Raw genomic sequence first — 21,514 nt, 5'->3', positions numbered from 1 at the left:
TAGTTTAATTGAACCAATTTGAGTTAAATGTCAAGCACACTCGTTAACTCAAATCAGAGTGATTTTAAACGCTGTAGTCACGTGTGATCCACCGTATTATTGACAATTTGCGTATAAACGCAGTACCGTCTGTTGACCACATGGGGGAGGCACTGTCGTCTTAGAAACCCGGGTCAACGACTACGTCACCACTACCCGACCTGACTCTCCATGCTGCCGCCGTCGTCAATGTTGAGTTGTGTTGAGTCGTCTCGTCTGAATGAGGTGACGACCGTGGGCTAAAGTCACCCCCTCTACCGTCTGTCTGTGAATGACTGAGAAGACCGGATACTTCTGTCCGTTGCCCCCATCTCACATTTTCGCTGTTTGCGAGGCTGAGGGACTGCTTTGGTTGACAGGAGCCGACACCAGCTCCAGCATCATCACCGGGTAAGCTAATTCTCACAGCTAATGTGGAATCCGTGAGCGTATAAATGCACTGTCAAGCCCCAAAACAGACTCATACTTGAAAATGAACCGTGTACATAATCATTTACCCATCGTAGAACGTCTCCTGCCTTTTAGCTCCGTCTTAAATGGGACTGTTTCTTACTACAGAAGCTACCATGAAGCAGCTAGGTCTAAATGTAGTGACTGGTTCACTTCATTAATTTTGTTCAGAGTGTGGTTTTAAACATGGACGTTCAGACATCACGTAGAATAAGTGAGGGCAATCTCTGAGTGTGACCTGCCCCCCGGTGCCGGTGGTGGAAAGTAACAAAGAACATATTCTCTGTGAGGTACAGGCGTTTACATTCAGAGGTATGTCAGGAGAGTTTGGGGGCCCTCATTAAACTTAACCCCGCCACCCCAAAATTGATAGCTATAGATATATAGCTATTTGTAAAGTAAATATTAAATGCATGAAACAAGTCATCAAACAAAAACACACACTTTTGGATGACAAACGTTTTAGTGACTAAGCAACATTTATTAAAGGTTTCTGAGAACAAAAATGTGTAATGTAGATTAACTGAATAGTGTTGCAAATCTAACAAGTACATTTTTTAATGACATGTTTCTTGTAATTAATATTTAGCTTAAGTGTTTTTCTATAACATATAAAGGTGTAGTTTTGGACAGACACAAAATGTAGATTGGAGAGACATACCATTTGATATATATATACATGTATATATGGCAAATGCAGTGGTAGCTTGGCTGGATCAGACAGCAGGAATGACCAAATTACAGAGATTTGACAAGAGAGGTGTTTTGAGAAAAAAAAGGTTAGCAACATTTGACAAAGCCACTCAGTAGTGTTGATCATCAAAGCTTTGATTTCTCATGATAAAGGTGACAATATTGAATTTAATCATTTGTTCAAGTCTGGGATGACAAAACTCAAAATAATGTACTTTTGAGTTCATGTTTGAGTTATGTTCCCATTTTACTTGCACATTAGTATTCGCAATCAAATAATTTTAGTAAGAACAATATCAGGACCTCCTTTACCTGTAATGGTAATGGACATCCATTGGCTGTAATGTGTGTTTGGAGCCTTTGCAATTATTTAGAAAAAAAGTGTCAAAGTTTTAGTTTCTAATTGTATTTAGTTATGGTGCTTACTTTAGTACATATGTTCTGTGGCTTTCTATTTCTAGATTTCTGACTTAAAAGTGTGTAAAAGTGTGGGCTTGAGCCAAACCAAGTCATGTATAAAACCCTTTAATTTTCTAGTGAACGGTCCTTTGTCGTAAACTCAGGATGAGTGGAGTCCATTTGACAATGTGTTTAGTGAACCAACATTATGCCCACAGCCATCACTCTCTCATCTAATGACAGTCTAGTCTGATGATATCACCCTGAGGGCTGAGAGAAACAATAATTAGTGGCCTTAGGTAAAGGTTGACAAGTCAATGAACAGCTTAAACTGCCCTTTGCGTCAGTGGTATATAAAGTGACCAAGAGTAAGACAGTAAGAGAACCATCCAGAGTCTGCTCATAGGACAAAACTGCTTTGAATTAGGAAGGATCAAGTTAGGAACAGTTGCTGTTTGTGTGTCTTCCCCGTCAGGAAAAAGGTACAGTGCTACATTTGCTTTAGAATAACAGATGGAACATATTTTAGCAACTGTCTGATGAAATAACAATGTGTGTACGACATGCTGCTGCAAAATTGCTGTAGTAAATCATGTACTACTGTTTAGTTTTAGGCCGTGCTGACTGTACCACTCATCACTAATTATCCTATGAATCTTGAACAATCCCAAATGCAACCAGGCAGACAACTTTTAAATGTGTTACTGCCATTGCGTGATTTTTGGTAAATTTATTTGAAGCTGAAATTGACACCCTTTTGGCTTAAACTTAAAATTGGGATGAAAATCAAAACCATCCTTGTTTTTATTGGCCCCTATTAAGTTTTCCATTGTGTTATTCTCTTAGTCACCAGGATGGAATTTGTGTGTGGCTAACATGATCTACGATACAGGAACTGCAGCATTCCAAAAACAATGACGACAATAACATTTACTCTTTTTTTTTATGCAGATGTGCTTATTGTGAAACAACACAACACTGGTTCTGATCAAAAGATCAATGTTAGTCTCTTGCTAGTTGCTTTAGCTGTGTCTTCATGTTAGTGACTGAGCACAAATTGCTAGGTGCTGGAAAGTTGCCTTTCAAAATTTGTGAGGGTTTGAATTTGTCTCACTTTGGTTACATCAATCCTGGCACATGAGCAATTCATCATGTGTTGCACTGCATTCACATTTTGTTTGTTTGTTTGTTTCCAGTGTGGTGCTCACAAACTGTTGGTGGGTAAATGTTCAGGTTTCAGTTATTTCTGCTCTGTCCACAAAGTAAGTTGATGAAGACAAAGGAAGCATTTCCACTGAGTTGTGTTTACACTTGGGTGTAGGAAGGAGCCTTGGTATGATGACAGTTACCCACTCTCATTGCTCAGATTGCCCAGTTATTTGGTTATTGGCCAGATTTAGTGACACAATAACTGGTGACTTTTAAAGGACAGGCAAAGATTTGAACAAATGAGTAGAGAAACATTGGCATGAAGCCTGTAGGATTAGAATTAGACTAGCAAACTGTTACTAAACATTTTCCTGTTCTGCTCTTCCCTCTTTCTCTCCTGCTGCCAGCTCTCTTGTAAACCTCTCATTTAACGTCAGAGTGGAGGCCTTGTTTTGAAGGACGAATGTCCCTGCTGCAGACTGCCAGTCTCTTCTCCCTGCCCTTTATCTCCTCGGCTATGGCTACAAATAGTCCTTGGACTCTAAATGTACACATGCACGTCACAATAACAGACTGTGTGTGTGTGTGTGTGTGTGTGTGTGTGTGTGTGTGTGTGTGTGTGTGTGTGTGTGTTTGACATTATTTTAACCTGACATGCTGACATATAAAAGCAGATTCTGCATTGCTTTAATTGGACTGTAGCCACACAGATATTGGGGCAATGGACTGCCAGTGAAGAGGGGTTTTACACAGACATGATTGTTAAGTGTTTTGCTTCTATTTAAACCAGTATACTGCAGTGCAAAAGCTGGACTTACTAAGCAGCATGAGTGCATGTATATATTTAGTATCCATACCAAGTCATTATCACAGCCATAGAGTATGACTACAGGCAGCAAGCAACTACTATTCATTTACTTGTGACAATAGAGTCTGATAGTTAACTGATTTTTTTGTGTGACAAACAATCAATTTCATGCCATATAAGTGATACCATAAAACTACAAATATAGTTTAATCAAATAAATCCCAAATACCTGTAAATACCTTCACCTACTTTATTTGGATGATTTTAGATAATGTGTCCTTGTGGTGGTAGTCAGCCACAAGATTATATATACAATGTATTTGCATTAATGTGTTTTTGTCTTTACAAACCTGTTAGACTAGAGGATTAAAATGTTTGAATTTATTTGATGTCGAGATATGCTATACTATAGTTTCTCTGAGGATAGTGGCAAATGAAATCAGTCTTTTACTCTGTGGAACACTGACGTGTCACTTAACGAGTACATGTTGATTTAGTGATGACAGAAAAGAGATTAAATGCTCTCAATTTCCAAATGCAGATAAATTGCATTACTTCATAGTCTTTGCCTTGGTCATTTAATTAAAATTGTTAAAATTTAATATAATCAGTGAAGTCGTTTATTGCTGTTGTTCAAAAGGCCACATGCAATTTACCATTCAGCTGTATCTATATGTTGACCTTTAACACAACCTAATATTTCCTCACATGCCTTGTGTCTCCTCAGTCTCTAATGAAAAATAAATGTGGAAGTGGACAGGGTGATATCATTTTACCTCGGACAGCTTTTCAGCATGGAGAGATAAGGGGATGGATTATTGTTGCAAGTTTGGGCACTGGGGAAACTCTTGACCCGAGTGGGTTACAGTAGCTGTACTACTAAAACACTAAAAACAAGTTGGGGTGACATGTTTTCTGAGATGATGGAGATTGTTGTTTCAATCTTGTTTCAAAATGTAATATCTTTTCATGAAAGTGGTAATTTTGATATAGCTTTTGATAGTTGTTTCAAAATGCTGTTAAACTTTTTTTGTGTAATTTCTATCAGTTGTTTTTGTTTTCCCCTGCTTGAAAATGGGGTTTCATTTGAGCAAATTGAGGTGGAAGCGGGACAAAGAATACAACTAATTGGGTAGAGTAAAACCTTTTGAAGAGGGCAACCTTTCATTTGTGACCTGAGCTTAGAGGCAGCAGGAGAAATGAATGAAAGAAAAAAAAGTTGGTGTTTGAACACAAATTAAAAATAATACACACTTAAAATGATGACTACTTTATACAGCTGCACTCATACTGACATATCAGCAATATGTATGCAGAGAGGAGAGTTCTGTATCTCATATATTTTAGCTCTCCTAGCTTGCTTTTTTTTGTTTGTTTGTGGTGACTGTAACCTGATCATTTCAGCTACCAGTATGTGGCCTCCCTACTACAACAGCTGAATGTGATGTTTCCTTGTCCAAGTCCACTGCCAGCAAACCTAACGGACTTCTCTTTTTATAGCTGCTAGAAGAAATGCTCATTTCAGAAAAGGAATGATGTAGGTGTAGGGCCCGGGGTGGACCTTGTTAAAATTTGAAAAAGGAAAATCAATGGGAAGGGAAATTCTCCTTCATGGGTTCTTTTCTTCCAGTCTTCCTTGTGTCTTTCTTATTTACCATTGAGTTGTAACCTTAGTTTTTTCCTGTCTCTTTCTCTCCTCCACAGTCCACTGAACCCCTTAGGAGTCCTCTACTGTCTTCAGGCATTTCTCCTTCACCGATTGCTGTTCCCTCATCCAACTCCATCTCTGCTCCCAGATAACCGTTGCGCATCTCTGGGCAAGGTGAGTGCCTCAGGGCAGGCTTCACAGATCACCTGTCATTAAACACTCCGTAGGAAAGGTTTTTGCAGAGGTTGTGTGTGTAAACAAGTGTGTTTATTAACCTCAGGATGGCATGTTGAGCGACTGGGTGCACTAAAATGAATTGTTGCCCTGTGTGTTGAAGTAGAGGAGCGACACATTTCAAAGTATCCTCTATGTGGTGTGCATATGTTTTGTTTTGTTTTGTCTGGTGGATGTAAGTGTCTGTAATTGGCAGTGTGATTATCTCACTGGTTTTCTGTCCTTGTGGTCTACTTAGTACTGAAGGCCTGGGTCTTACTTCTGTGATCCACAGAGTGCTTTATGAGAGTTTATGTTTTCTTGTACTTTTACAATGGGTTACATGTGCAAGGGTACCAATGGGTACCAATATAGCCTCAAGTAAGAGTCCCTGGTTACCATCTTCTTCAATGACTATTTTGACTCAAACAAGTGTGTGCCACTAACTGAACTGGAAAGAAAGCATGTGCATTTGACATGCACTAGTGATGCGCAGGACGACCCACACACAGGGGCCCACAGTTCGTGCTGGTTTGGGTAGACTTAAAAGAAAATAGAGTGGGTCTGGGTGGGTCAGTCATAAGACAGCAACAATGGCACAACTATAGATAAACTATGAACCACTCCTTGTCTGTAGAGGTTCCACCACTTTTCCTCTCGCTCTCTCTCTCTCCTAATCTCCCACTCACTTGCATACCCACACTGTGATACAGTTGCTTTTTGAGGTGGTGCAGCAGGAGGTGATTTAAACTTACAAACTCATCACTATGACTAACAAACAGTACAAGCACATATGAAATCATTTTATTCTATATACTTGATGGCTGTTACTTTTGTCATTAAAAGTTAACAGTGACAGTTACCATGTATTGTTATCTTGGTGGATTCCAACAATTCTCAGTTGCACTATTTGAAATTAATCACAATGATGAACAATACTTTTGACAGCACTGTAAATAAATAATATGTATGGTAATATTTGATCCTTGTCAGTTGTGGGTTAATCACAGTATTGATTTTGGACAATAATCGGACTGTAAATTGGGGCATGGCCTTCCCCAGTTTGGGAATGGCAGAACTAGATAATCTCCAATGCTACATTATGTAAAAGAAGAATATCTTCTACCTCTACTAGTCCTCATTTCTGAATTCTTACACATAAGTCATTGCTGCCAGCACATACAGTACAAGTGAGCCCTCCTTGCGTTACTGTAATTATTTCAGCTGGTAGAGAGCACACTGGCTCAGTGACATTCATACAAATTTTGTTGTTTGTCTACCAAATTTCATGATCAACAACTAGAAAATCCTGTGACCACATACCCCTATCAACACTTGAGTGCTCTAACCAACGACCAAGCCCTTTTTTTCTCAACTCTCAACTTAAGTACTTGCTTCAGCGCCGTAAGCATACTTAATGTGGCACAGCAAATTTTGCCTGCTGTTTTCATCAATATTGGGTGGTGGATATGTGATTTCCACTTTCTTCATTCTTTAATATGTTTTAGATGGTGTGTTCTCTGAGCACTTTTAGAGAACACTTTCTTGATGAGATTAAAATAAGGTTACAAAGTCTCCCTTGTCACTGGATTCTTAATCCTCTTGATTTTAGCTTGTCTTGCCTCCTTCTCATGCATTTTTCTACTCTCTACAGATCAACATTCTCTAACCAAAAACGAGGCCATGCGTATGTGGTTCACTAATGGTTGCATCACAACCACCATGTTCAGTCTGGTGCTGACTGTGCTGCTCTGCCCCTTGGGCTTATTGACAGTTCAGGGGGAGAGCCAGACTCAGTCTCCTGCTCAGGTGCTCCAGGACCTGCTGGCCAGATATGGTGAAAATAACACCATCACGGTGCCCCAGCTACGCTCTCTGTTGGCACTTCTAAGCCAGGAACAGGGAGAAGGCAAAAGTGACAGCAGCAATGTGGCTGAGACGACTACCAGCGCTCCCCCTAAATCCAACAGCTCCAAGGTGAGATCAAGGACATTTTCTCAGAATAAGTTGAGGTACATTTTTTTTTATGCACATGGAACAACCTAATTTCCCTAAAACAGTTTTATGTCTTACTAGATCTGTTTGAAGTTCTCTGAAGCAGAATGATAAATCCAGCTTAGTCTTTTCCAGAAGAAGCAGGAGCCACTGGTTCCAGACAGCTGAAATATTTTGCATAGTTTCCAGTCTTAAGCCCGTAGGCAAATGTGTTACTATCTAGCCAAATTTGAAATAATGAATAATAATTATTTGTTTCATTATTAGTAAGTTGAGTAAATTTTCCCGTAGTATGAGTTTGTCCTGAGTTGTCTCACCAACACGGTGAATTCATCTCACAATGTAATTATATTGTGTGTAATACTGGTTAAAAGCAAGTCTTTGGGCTAACTGACTGATGGGTATATTTTCATTTACAGTGTTTGCCTCCAGACACGTTGGCTATTTACAGCATTAGCGAGCAGTCACGGCTGGATGAGCATGGTTTACAGGAGCTTTGCCCCACCATGCTGCAGCAGTTGGATGCTGGTACCTGCAAGATGCAGGAGGAGATATTGAGCAGTGACACTGCCCCCAGGCCTTCGGGTGGTGAAGGTGAGGACTGGACTTTTTAAATTGATGCTGAATCTAATTTTGTATTAGATATTCTGTGTTTAATTTCATTTTAACCCTTTAACACCAAAGCGTCAAAATGTTCATCTGGATTTTTTTTTGCTTATTTTAACCATAAAAGAGCGAAAAATGGTCCTGTAACTAAGTGTCTTTGCCCCGTTTTCCAGATTAACTTTCAGTATCTGGCAGTTATTTACAATATACTGCATGTTAAAATAGTGTATTAACAATTTAAGTTAGTTGTACATGAACACCATATTCAATTTGAAATTTGAAAAGTATAAAAAAATATGAATATAAAAATAATATAAAATAACATCTCAATGTCCGCAAAAAAGTTGAAAATATGTACTGGCATTTTTCCAACTCTTTCCTCCCTGGTGAAATAGACGTTGATTCGGTTTCCTGCCATAGCACGAGTGAACTTACCGCAATAACCACACAATGGCCTTGACTCACAACTTCTCAGCTTTCAGAAACCATTGCAATGTTTCCTAATTACGGTAATGTAAATTGCGCTTGCGCAAACGTGGCATCTGCGATACACTCGGTGTTAAAGGGTTAAAGCCCTGAGTTAATTGTTCTGTAGATACATGTATGCACAGCACATTGTATGTTGCATGAAAGTTGACACTTTGCAGGTTATCATCATGCCGGTTATCCGATTGGCACTAAAAGAAAATGAAAAAGAATAGAGACAGGGGTGCAAGCCTGCTGCGTGCTATTCCTTCGTCTAATAATTTCCGACAGGCTGTATGTACACTGAAAGATGTAATGCTGCCCAACACAGTTCAAAGTTCTTAATCACAGTAAAAAAAAAACTTTGCATTTGGTTTACAGTCTTTAAAGGAATAGTTTGGATTTTTGGACATTACGTTGTATGGCATAGACACCAGTAGTAGAGTGGATGCAAGGCTGTCAAATCATTTAACGAGTCTCCGGTTTGAAGATCTTTGTTTACACCCCTAAAAGCTTATCAAAGATCAATGACATGTCTGTTTGTTTCTGTTCTTAATTCTGATATTTATATCTTTTATTTTTGTTGTTGTCGTTGTTCTAAGGGTGTAGTTTGAGGATTGTAAGAGAGTCCTTGTGTGTATGTGATGTTATTTGGTTGATTGTCCTGTGTTATTAGATTGTTTTACTTTGCATATCCATGTATTTATATCAATCCTGTCAGTTTGTTCCATGCTTTGTGGTTACAAAGGAGTCTTTTGAAAACGAGATGGTGCATCTCAAGGGGTTTGTCATATTTTAAATGTTCAAATACATGAGCAGTGCAGTTTGAGTTTCTTTAAAATGACTTCGAGCTTATTTTGAATTATGTGTGAGTGAAATTGGCTTTAAGTGTGTGCCTGCAATAAAAAGCTAGTTAATGATAGACTTGGAAAAAGCAAATTACTTTAAGTGATTTTATAACCTGAAAGTTTCAGCGACATGGAAACTAAAGATGAAGATGTAAGTAAAGACTGTAGCCACCAAACTCCATCTTGGTTTTAAATTTATGACATTATTTTGCTGTGGTCTTGCTAAGCTAGCTCACACACACAGTTCTTCCCTTTTAAACACAGTTTATCTTATCCTCAGCAGTTACAAGCAGAGATGGTTTTCTGGGTCAGAGTTTTGGCTCTGTCTTTCCCTCTCCACTAACAAATGTGTTTTCCCTTATCATTCACTCATATGCCCCCATCTTACCTCACACTTACCTCTGTAAGGCAGTTTATTTTGGCTGGAGAGTTGTTTTTTTTTCTTTGGAGGCTGTGGAGAACTGCCAGCATCAGGGAAGCAGATGCCATGGGAATTCACTCTTGTGCACATTTCACTGACTTCTAAATTCTTTTCTTGTCTCATTGTCTGAATTTAACTCTTGGCTTTGGTTGTTTTTCAGTGTTGTCTACTACTTGTGCACTGGACCACTTAGCTCTTTTAAGATTGTCTAGTTGCCATAAATGTACTTTAGTGCTAACCCAACTGAAGTGAAGCACTAAAGACAACAGTAACCTGAGTAACACTCAAGTGATACCTAACTTTTTGAGTGCTTCGCTTTGTTTTTTTTGGGATGCTATTTTCTTAAAATGTCAATACTGTATTTATTCTGGTGTGTCCCAAGGTTCAATCATATTTGAATGCTTTCAAGTGTTTAATATTAGATATGTATTATAATAATTGTTGCAATAGTTGTTTGCTAAGTCCTAATATTGTCACAACTTGAAGCATGGTGCTTGCTCACTTTGTGTGCCTTTGCTTAAGCTATTAAGTTGTAGCCATACCTGCTTTATTACAAACCCTCTTTTTCTCCTTTCTCGGCATACATATATCATCTTACACTACACAGAATATGTAGTTTTTCCTCTACAACTAAATTTCACTTCACAGTTTTACAGTCTCAGAGAGGAAAGACACAAAAGCATGTATCTATTAACCACCAGCCTTTTTTCCCCCACAGATACTGACATTTACAGTGTGGCCCTGAAGTTGTTCTTATTCTTTGTTCCACTTGCATTTTTACACGAGGGATTCTCTTAGGTTGGGAAGATGAACAATGTCACTGTCAGTTGGTGATGACTGTCCTGCATCACAATGTGGGGTGTCATTGTCAACATTTGTTGCATAACACAACACTTTATTTGTTTCAAAGTAAAAGTAATTCCTCTTACCTAAATTAATTCACTTATAGCAAGGCTTTTATTGTGAAATATTTGCAGGGCCAGCAGATGCATTGCTTCATACTGAAAAGTCCTGGCATTTAATTGAGGACCTAAAACATTGAATTTTTGAAGCCAAACCCATAATCAAAACATAACATCAGCTACACAGGAGACACAATTCCTGTGTGGACAGCGGATGTGCGCAAGTCCATCACAAAGTGTCACAATACAAACATCATGACGCCAATCAAGTGGACATTGCCCAGACCCCACTGTTCTCACATTGTTCAGCTTTTAGAGGGAGGTAAAAACTATTTAATGTTTCACAAGAGTGCAATGTAGATTTTTACCAATGTTATGTTTAAATTAAAAGAAAAATGTTTGATGATGCAGTGCTCAAGATGCATTTACAGCTGCTATTCCACATGTTATCCATGGCAGTGTTTTTTAATGCTACACCTTTCATGTACCTTTTCCATTCAACCCTCCCCGCACTCCCAACATCCAGTTTGGGGTTTTTCTTTCCTGGCTGTGACAGTGGTCAATACCTTCTCCCTAACTGGAATCTTCAGTGTGCCTCTGATGAAGTCACGCTATATGAAACACACCCTCACCTTTTTCATCGCTCTTGCCATCGGCACGCTGTACTCCACTGCTGTCCTACAACTCCTGCCAGAGGTTTGCCATACATCTTTTAGCTTCCCAAAAACTGATGCTCTTTAAAAACACAAACACTACATTTGAAGCCCTCTTCAAATTCATTGTTCATTGTCATGTCAGTCTGCTGTTTGCAAAACTCATGCACCTTTGGCCAAGTACTCCTTTGCCTGTCCTTTGCTCATATCTCTTTCCTTCCTGCCTTTGTTTTTTTGTCCTCTGTGGATTTCGCACGTCTTTTTGATTTTGCTCTAACCTCAAAGTGTTTCTGATCATATGGCTGTGTTCATATATGTGTGCGTGTGCTCTGTATGTCTGTGTCTCTGTCTGCACCTTTACTGCATCAAAAGACCTGGCCCTTCTCTCACGCTGCGGCAGCAAAACTGTGTCATGGTTGTTTCTCTCACTGCTTTTGGCCTTAAGATTAATACATTAGTGTTGTGGGGAAAACTGCCCTGGAGAAATGGAGCAGGGCACTGATAAAATGTCCTTCAGATTGAAATGTGACCCGACCCCTCATTTGCAGCACTCCTGCTACTGCTGGGCTATTTAAAGTTCATTTGTCTCCTTTTTTGTCTTTACTGGAAGCTGGTGTTTACCCTGAGGCTAGGACAGATGCACTTCCAACAGTTTTTCTGATTGTGTGTGTGTGTGTGTGTGTGTGTGATTGATTGAGAGTTTGGCAAACTGTAATTTCATTGCAATTTCATCCTTTTTTAACAAAAGAAATGCATGGGGTTTGAACATTGCTTTAAAACACACAGCCTATTATCATTTTGTGGTGACACCTTTGTCTCTGGAGATCCTCACAGGTATCTTTGACATCTGTCTCAGGTTGATTCAGTTCTCATTTTCTTTTCAGGGAAATAACAAGCTGCTGTTGTCTCTTGTTCCTTACCCTCATAATTAACCTGATAAAAATCACTTCAGAAATAACTGGCTATTGTTTTCTCTCCTTCCCCCTTCTTTTTCATGCTTACTTTCTGTTGATCAGTGTGGGGTTATGGGATCCTGTGTGTGACACTGATCTCTCTGTGTTCACTCGTGGGGGCAAGTGTGGTGCCCTTCATGAAGAAAACCTTTTACAAGCGACTGCTGCTCTACTTCATAGCCCTGGCCATTGGCACACTCTACTCCAACGCCCTGTTTCAGCTCATCCCAGAGGTAGTGTCTGTGCTGCTGCTGTGACTCCCTTTGATACAGCTCCCTCACTGTACCTTGCTATGCAAATTCTACAAACAGCATTGGACTTCAGTTTTAGATATTGGAAACAGAATATTCATCTATTTTATAAAATAGTTTCTTAAGACTAGAGGCCCACTTTTAACTCTCTGTCATCTAATTTATCTAGGAATGAGTCTGTTTTATTTTGGGGTATAGAGTGATATACTCTGATTGTGCTCGGCCACCATCATAAATTAATTGAATTGAGCAAAGTTTCCACCATATTTAATCACAGTGATGTTTGTTAAAAAGAGAGAAAGTAAAGATCATATGCACTAAATGTACAAATGTAGCTCTGAAATGTATGTCAGCTTAACACACTATGTTTTTTTAAATGTTGTCTAGACAGTGGGCACACTCTTCATTGCAAAATGTTTCACAAAACTGTTTAATCCGCTGCATCAGTTCTTCTGAGATGAATAGTAAGAAAAAGAAATATATCCCTCTTGGAGGTGAAGTGAATTTAATTTGGAGGGGAGACGATTACAGGCATAAACCTTTTAAAAGTTAAAAAGGATTCTCTTGTCTGCAGTCAACTGACTATACAGCATCGATCCACTTAGATTTAAAAACTAGCAGTTTTCCAACCACATAATCATGATCATTACCTCTGACAGACGTTCCAAACAACTCATTTAAAAATTATGCCAGGCAGTAATATTGTAAGCTGCTATTAATGTTACAAGCTAACACTGTCTTCTTTCCTGCGTGTTTAGGCCTTTGGTTTTGACCCCATGGTGGATTTCTACGTGTCCAAGTCTGCAGTGGTGTTTGCAGGCTTTTACCTCTTCTTCTTCACTGAAAAGGTGCTCAAAGTGCTTCTCAAAAAGAAAAATGGGGTGAGTACAGAGCAATCTTTTATCATCCTAAAACCCTAAAAGATGCCATCATCATCAGCTACCAGCAGTGAACGCAACATCTGACAACAAATGAAAAGCTTTGCTGATCTGATCAGTTGCATGCAAATGCAAGACAGGCAGTGTGCTTCCTGTTTACGCTGCCACAGCTATGCCAATTATGCACGTGTTTATATCTGCTATAGAGCTGAAATACTCGTGTAGATGAAGATCTTTTTGCCATTTGCCAGTCTTATTGTTTAGGAATTAATATTAAATGAACCTCTTTGTGTTTTTCTCTGCCAATCAAAAAAGGAAGCCCTTTAAGGACTTACTGTATACTCACTGTTTGTCATTTTACAGAACTGATAACTTACATGTACTAATAAATACATGTATTAATAATATTTCAACTTGCAAGTTTCCTTGATTAAAAAGAACCAGCTTTGGGGTTAATGTTGCTTTGCAACCATTCACAAAAAAACAGCTTGTTGCTCATGTATGTGGGCGATTGTGGAGGAGCTGCTCCACCCTGTGGTTACTCTGCTTAGGGACATATCGTCCAGCCAAACCTTAAGAACAGTCTGCTTATCCAATTAGAGATGCCCTTTGGCCCACATTGGCACTTACATTACTGGTGTCTACCTCTACATTTCACTACAAAAAAGACACTAACATCCTAATGTCTGTCAGCATTGATTTGTTTTTCAAAGTTTGTGAGGGGTTACAATTTTGTAGTATAGTATTGAGACCATTTATTTGTTCTGATTTAATGAGCCTTTGTGGTTAAGCTGAGCTGCCCCCTACCTGTGACTTTGTTGTAATTACTTTGTTAGAATCACGTGAGTTTTTTGTTTGAAAAACACATCCTTGGAGCAAATTCTGGCAGAGAGACGGCCCTCAGGTGAAGAACTAAGTGGTAGACAATGGATGGATAATTTCCTCTGCTTTTTTACATCCTAATTTACTTAAGCCCAAGATAGAAGGTTTAATGTATAATGTAGGACATTTCCACCATTAATGGATCAATTAACCATTAATCAATTATCAGCTGTTATTTAATGGCCACTGTATTTGTTTCCTTATTGTTTGTCAGAGCCACGGCCACAGTCATTACCCAGGTGTAGATCATTATTCGACACCTGATATGGATTTGGAGGAGGGCGAGAAGGAGAAGCTGCAGCAGAATGGAGCGAGCAGTCTTGCTCAAGGAAAGGTGGATGCAGGGGAGGGCGAACTCATGCTAAGTCCTGCGCAGACACCACAGGTAGGATTTTAGGATGTTGCAAGAGGATGATAGAGAGAAAGACTTTAGCATTGTCAAGAAAACAGTCAAAGTTTCCTCAGCTCAGTTGAAAGAATATTTCAACTAATGCTTGGTGGTATACCACTGGGTCATACTGAAAACAAGTATTTATTTTTTCAATCATATTAATTTTTTGTGTACTGCAGTACGAAAATGAATATGTAAAACAGAATACACGTGCACATACAGCGCACACACACACACACACACACACACACACACACACACACTCAGCTGTGCCTCTCTTATGCTGGAGCACTCACTCATGCTCATGTATATAAAATGCCATTGTATACTGCGAAACTGTTGAAATTTTGAAAAATACTGTGATATAAATGTTTTGTTACACCACCCAGCACCACTTTTAACCCAAATAATGTGGCTTAGGTTGTGTTCAGACGATGAACCTCTGTCCTGAGTTATTTATATATCACACCAAGTCCAGGTCTTAGGGCTCCCAATCCATCCTTTTAATACAATATGTGCACCTATTCAGCTTAAGGTGTCTGATCTGTGGCAACTTTTTTTTTTACTTCAATTTACACCCAATGTTATTTATATGCGGTCAGTGGCCAACAGTATTAATGTTGATCGTCACATGATATTTTTTTTTTCTGGTTATGACAGCAGTACAAAAAGGCCTTAGATTTACTCATGTGTGCACACATGCTAATACACACAAACTGTCACGACATGTATTTGATTAAAGGGCAGAGACTCCAGATCTGGAGATGCATCCTGTATGCATGTATGTTGTTGCAAGGTGTGAACCGTTGTACTTAAGGCTGTTCACACATGATCATGGTCAAGTCTAAGGAATGGTTTAAATTTAGTCAACTAAGTTTGTTTTAAATGTGCTATGTAAATAAAGTTGACATTGACATTGACAATGCCACATGATCACTGAGAACAAATAGCAAGTCTGAATGGGGTCAGAGTAAAAACAGTGAGTGACATAATCAGTATTTTGAAGGTACTCAAGCTGTGGATCTAACATTCATCTTTTAAAAAGCATGTGTTTTTTAACTGCTATATAAAACTTTAATTACAAAAATCAAAATGTAAATCAACACAATACTGTGTTTGTAACAAAGTTATCTGCTAAATTTGTAAACCCCCCCCTTTTGATGATGTCATATTTTGCTGCTCTGTCCACTCTTCTTATAGGACTCCCAGAGTCCAGAGAATGGGGGACGGCCTGGTGCCAGTGGTGGTGGCTGCTATTGGCTGAAGGGGACTAACTATTCAGACATCGGCACGCTGGCCTGGATGATCACACTAAGTGATGGTTTGCACAACTTTATCGATGGCTTGGCTATCGGCGCCTCCTTCACTGCCTCTGTCTTCCAGGGTGTCAGCACCTCTGTGGCCATCCTGTGTGAGGAGTTCCCACATGAGCTGGGTGAGTTGGGACACCTTTTTTTTCTCCAATGGACAAGAAGATTTTTCTAAGTAAACCTGTAACTATTTATATTTGTGAATTTAGTTTACATAAATTGCTCTCTGGGTGTACTTGTATTTGTTTTCTCTGACTAAAAACCTTGCAAATCCAGAAATCCACCATTGGACATACCCCAGAGAAAACTCATTGACACATTGTCTTGTCTTTTTGTCTCCTATCTCTTGTTCTGTCACCAGGAGACTTTGTGATCCTGCTGAACGCTGGCATGAGCATACAGCAGGCGTTGTTCTTTAACTTCCTGTCGGCCTGTTGCTGTTATCTGGGCATGGGCTTTGGCATCCTGGCTGGCAACAGCTTTTCCCCCAACTGGATCTTTGCTCTGGCAGGAGGAATGTTCCTCTACATCGCTCTAGCAGATATGGTCAGTGACTGGTAAAAGGGAAGATCTGTGTTCAATTTTAAATTATATATTAGATTTAGTACTCCCAAAAAAAAGATTTTGTCAGCGAAAACATTGCAGGGTACACAAGGAAAGATGGATTTCGATTGAACCATTTAACTAAAGGCTCTATATCCAAGTAAGTCCTCTGCATCTTAAAAATATGGCTGCCATTTTATCTCCACAAATTGACAGTCTTTTCCATCTGCAAAAATGAGCTTTTGTCACTTTGTAAACCACTGACTCTCCTGCACATAGAGAAAAACGTTTACATCACAGCACACAGGATGAAGTTGATTCACTACTACCTCCTTCATTATGTTCAAAATTTGTTATTTTGTGACAGCAACCCATGAGCTAAAAACACAGATTTTATCGATGCAAATCATCCTCACACACCTTCCCAAACCAAAGTCCAAACATCAGTTTCCAGTCAGAAAAGGCTAAGGTCTAATGAAGAGGTAAAGTGGCAAACATATTCTTAATATATAATAGATTTGGCCAGGTGTAGATTTTACAAGGTGATCTTTTTGATAAAAGAAAAACCTGGTCTGTTGGCAGCCATTCTGTCTTCAAAACCTTCAGTCATCCTCTCTTTTTCTGGTAAAGGTCTTTAAAAATGTTTTTGCCCACTTAGAATCATGGGGTTTGTGTTGTTAATATACATAGATAATGATAGTTGTATGTATTTTTTTAGTCCTGAGAAGACTCTTCTACAATTTTAGAGGCTATGTAACACTCCACGGGAAAAGTACATTACCTTGACACTTGAAATTCACAGAGTTCTGCTTATGTATGGCACAAAGGAGCTGAAACATTTGAAAGAGTTTCTTATCTCTGTTTTATGCTTTTATGCTTTTCAGTTCCCAGAGATGAATGAGGTTAGTCGTGAGGAAGAGGACGCAGGCGGCAGCAGCTTCCTCCTCACCTTTGCTATCCAAAATGCCGGCCTGTTGACGGGCTTCTCTATCATGCTCCTCCTCACCATGTATTCTGGACAGATACAGCTGGGCTACCAAGCGCCACACTAATCCGGACTGACACCAGCTCTGACCAGTGGCAAATGAAAGTGCTGGGTCAGCTGGTTTGTGCTGTTTGAAACTGGCCATCCAAGTGGAGGGTTCTGAACGTTTCTTCCTCTGTATCGTCCTCGCTTTTTTTTCCTTTTTCTTTTTTTTAAGATTTCAGGAACCTTGGGATTAGGAAAGTTTGGCTGTGTGTCAGGTATGCACAGTGGTTCATATTTGAGAAGCTGTTCTTGTGCAGTTCACACATGCAGTATATTCCAGAGAGAGGGGGCAGACAGCCTTCTTTCCTCCATGTCTTTCCTTAACATGTTAAAGATGTGCTGAACATGAACTGATGTGCAATAGTCAGCCAGCTGCCCAAACTGCTCTTTATTTCCCAGACCACTGAATAGCCATTTTGGCTCTTGCTCTTATTCCCTCTCTCTTCTGACTCTCCCTTAGTGGAAGTCATTGAGCCTCAGCTGAGGATAGTGGAGATTCATGACATGCTGAGTATTGATATCACTAATATTCTTTGCTCACACCATTCCCTCAGGAGATGGGAAAAGCACAATCAGGTAACTGTATATCAGCTGTATTATTGACATTTTTCTCTCTTAGTTCTTCTGATCAAGACTTCAAATCACCCACCCCGCTTCTTGCATTCCACACCAAAAACAAATTATTATGGACCTGAACTGGAATTTAAATGAAGACATCATCATCAAACTGACTTCCAAATGGACTTTGTTGTTTGTGTGTATGACGTGTATATTTTTTTACATGTGAAAAATGACATTTGAAGACCAAATATGGACAGACCATTGAATCTAGAATGATGAAGGGCTACATGGTGACAGTTTTTATTCTCCTGTCTGTGGACTTGTCCATGAATTTGACCGACGGTTAACGATTCCGACTGAAGCCTGGGTCATTTCTGTAAAGTTCAGTTTGGTTTTTAGTGGCTTTTTTCAGACCAGATATAATACCCAGCATCCATAGCAGCAGTTCTCCATATTATACCATTTGTGCCCTTCATTAATATAGCATTAGTAATGGTAGTTGTAGCTTTTTTTTTTATTCCTTATATTCTTCGTCTATAGTCTTTGCACATCTCATAGACTACTGTTTTCCCCCCAAAACATATATATTCTTTTACAGTCTAGTCATAGTTGAATCAAAATACTGCAAGTTAAATCATATACTGTAAGTACACACACTTTGCCTACTGAACTGGTCTGTGATTATATTTATATTAAGTATCTGTCATTATAGTAACAGAAACATTACATACTTTTCTTTTCATTTACTGTAATATTTACACATATGGCCAAAAGTATGTTGACGCATTCTTTCTTTTGATGCTTTTTTTCTTGGGGCTGCTTTTCAGGATTTGTTTTCAGTTTTTGTTTCTTATAGCTTGTCATTATATTGAAGTAACAGAAGCAGGCATCTAAATCTCAAATCTTAAAATAAAAACAGAATAGTGATCTTTAAAAGGTTCACTGTGTAAGAATCGGTGACTAATCTAATATTTCCTGTCCTTTTTTGCTTACTGGTTATCAGTTATGATGGTGATGCTGAACAATGACCTGAGGACAATGTTTGTGTCCACATGCTTTTGGCCATGTAACTTAATCTTGAAGAAATCGAGTGTGGAACATTTTGTACTCTGTAAATTCTGAATCTGTAGGGGAACTGTTGTTGGTGTTTGTCCTCTTCTTACCATGTGACAGGTTTTATTTTCACAGACTTAAAATATTACAGTTGTTAAAAAGCCATTTAAACATGGCAGCATATTGGCTGTACTACTGTGTACACTATAAAACAGTGTAACTTCTTGTCAGTTCTGATTGATTTTCACTGTACGATATTCAAAATTCTGCCCAAACAGCTACACAGTAGATGCAGTGTTCCTCTAGATTAGATAAACTGTAGAACATTTATTAGAAATAGAAACTGGAAGAAGTTATTTGCTGTTTCAATGTACAGACCTAATAAAAAGAGATTATTTTGTAGCGTTATTTCTGGAAAAGGCAAGCCGTTAAAACTTGTAGCATGTGGGTACAGTCTAACTGCTGTTTTATAAGTATGTTTTATGGGAGAATATTTATTATCATTTGAGCCATAAAAATATTTATTTTATGTTTACACCCAAGCTAAAGAAGTCTTGTTATCTTAACTGGCAAAAATACTGTCTTTTTGTGTTGTCATTTATCTGTGTTTTTAGTATTTGAGAAACTGAAGGCAGAACTGGTATACACAGACATAATCTCTGTCATGTGATGAGCTTCTAAACCTTATAGTGTTCATACAAACGGCACACTTGCTAAAGTGAAATGTATATTTTATTCTTTCAAAATTGTAATGCAGCATTTAAAAATATTTATTCACACGAATCCTCTTAAGCCTTCTCTGTGTCATGGGACTCCTTTTTATAAACATAATTTTCCAAGAAAATCTTGTCTCCAGTGCATCATTGAATAATCAATACGTGTGGATTAGATATTTCATTTAGGAAACGGTTAATGAGTTGATAGATAGATAGATAGATAGATAGAACTTTATTGTAATTGTACAACATACAACAAAATTAAAGTGCAGCTATCTATCCCCCAAAGTGTTTTAAGGGGGATAGATAGATGCAAATATTGTGCTCCTTCTGTTGTCAACATTCTTGTTTGTACTGGGGTTTAATATTTTATGTTGGGGTATAAAATATAACTAATATGAGCGGCACCACACTTCTATAGTAAGAAACTTAGAAAGAAAGAAATGTTTCTGACTGAGGCCCATTATCGGATTATTATGCCTCCAAAGAGTGTCACATGTTCCACCATGTCTTTCAAGAAGATCTTGTTCTTCATTGTTGAACCACCTGTAGGAATTTCACACTGATCACAAGAACCTCCATTAGTAACATCGACTCTATTCCGAGTCTCAGCTGTAGCAGCAGTGGAACATTTACTCATGAATGTGAAGAAGAGACAGATATGAGTCTCAACTGTGTGTAAAGCTCCGGCACCGCCTAATCTAAAGCATTGTTTCTAAATCCTGGTCCTCAGGGACTCCTGTCCTGCATGTTTTCCATCACACACCTGATTCAAATGAGTGGGTTGCTTGATGATGAGCTGACTATTTGAATCCGTGTGTTTGAGCAGGGAAACATCGAAAACATGCAGGACAGGAGTCCCCGAAGATTAGGATTGAGAAACAATGATGTAAAGGGGACCTGGTGGCTTTCAACTGACCCTCTGTCACATCAACAACTCCATAGACTGTTGTGCCGACATTAAATCTGAATATAAGAGTAAGGGCAGGAGGAGGAGGCTGTGTGTATGACACAAGCAGAGAACCTGTAGATTATAAACCCGCCTATGTTGGCACTTCTAATGAGGTGTTTAAATAGTGCGCCATGCCAACACACCCACGGATGAGTGCACCAACATAACACAACTCTGGCACTGGGCCTGAAAATGACAACTGTGTCAAGTGGAAAAAATAGCACTGACACAGATGGAATCATATTAACCTGGGCATTTTTTGGGAAATTCTGTCACTAGGAAAATTACTTAAATGGGGTCAAAATATTTGTTTTTTCTGTCTTGTTGACCAAAAAGTACTTACTCTGAAAAGTAATCTGATAACTGATGGTACAATGTTGAAGCTCACACACCAGAAGCAGCAGCACGAGCGCCCTGTGGTGGTTGCAAAAGCTTACAGCAGCACCTGGTATTCCCAGGTCAACCATCCAAGTACTAATCAGGCCTGGCGGTACCTGACAGCCTCTCGTCCGTATAAAAAAGGCAAATCAGATAGCCCCCTCCATCTTTTAAAAACCGATGAGACCGCTCCCTCCATCTTTTAATTTCAGATCGATCCCGCCCCCGTGTCGCTCCCGTCCCCCATCGCCGCTCTCTCGCTCTCCCCTGGCTTTCTCACCGCTTTCAACAGGTAAGTCTGAACTTTTTAATTAAATGCGATATTAC

The 21,514-nt window shown here is 39.1% G+C and overlaps 1 protein-coding gene across 3 annotated transcripts; it reads left to right on the top strand.

The window, feature by feature from the left end:
- Positions 1 to 205: 205 nt before the first annotated feature.
- slc39a14 (solute carrier family 39 member 14) lies at positions 206 to 19,985 on the top strand. 3 transcript variants are annotated; one of them, XM_058636309.1, is made up of 10 exons: positions 206 to 429; positions 5,243 to 5,360; positions 7,054 to 7,376; positions 7,814 to 7,988; positions 12,306 to 12,475; positions 13,252 to 13,374; positions 14,468 to 14,638; positions 15,845 to 16,079; positions 16,316 to 16,500; positions 17,382 to 19,985. In XM_058636309.1, exons 3-10 carry the CDS (start codon positions 7,083 to 7,085, stop codon positions 17,547 to 17,549), a joined length of 1,521 nt encoding a protein of 506 aa, XP_058492292.1. In that variant the 5' UTR covers positions 206 to 429; positions 5,243 to 5,360; positions 7,054 to 7,082; the 3' UTR covers positions 17,550 to 19,985. The 3 variants fall into 3 exon arrangements, with proteins under 3 accessions (XP_058492292.1, XP_058492293.1, XP_058492294.1); XM_058636310.1 differs by lacking the exon at positions 12,306 to 12,475 and adding an exon at positions 11,163 to 11,332; XM_058636311.1 differs by lacking the exons at positions 206 to 429; positions 5,243 to 5,360; positions 7,054 to 7,376; positions 7,814 to 7,988 and adding an exon at positions 8,002 to 11,332.
- The last annotated feature ends 1,529 nt before the right edge of the window (positions 19,986 to 21,514 follow it).

Source organism: Solea solea, chromosome 8, assembly GCF_958295425.1.
Source record: "Solea solea chromosome 8, fSolSol10.1, whole genome shotgun sequence".
Lineage (NCBI taxonomy): Eukaryota > Metazoa > Chordata > Actinopteri > Pleuronectiformes > Soleidae > Solea > Solea solea.
Note: the sequence above shows the minus strand (reverse complement) of the source record. Positions and strands in the feature narration are given on the sequence as shown.

Bases quoted from the DNA above. Each gene is read 5' to 3' on its own strand.
- slc39a14 (XM_058636309.1), top strand. From the start codon at position 7,083: ATGCGTATGTGGTTCACTAATGGTTGCATCACAACCACCATGTTCAGT. The intron at 7,377-7,813 runs GTGAGATCAAGG...TTTCATTTACAG, and splicing joins CTAAATCCAACAGCTCCAAG to TGTTTGCCTCCAGACACGTT. The intron at 16,080-16,315 runs GTGAGTTGGGAC...TTCTGTCACCAG, and splicing joins GGAGTTCCCACATGAGCTGG to GAGACTTTGTGATCCTGCTG.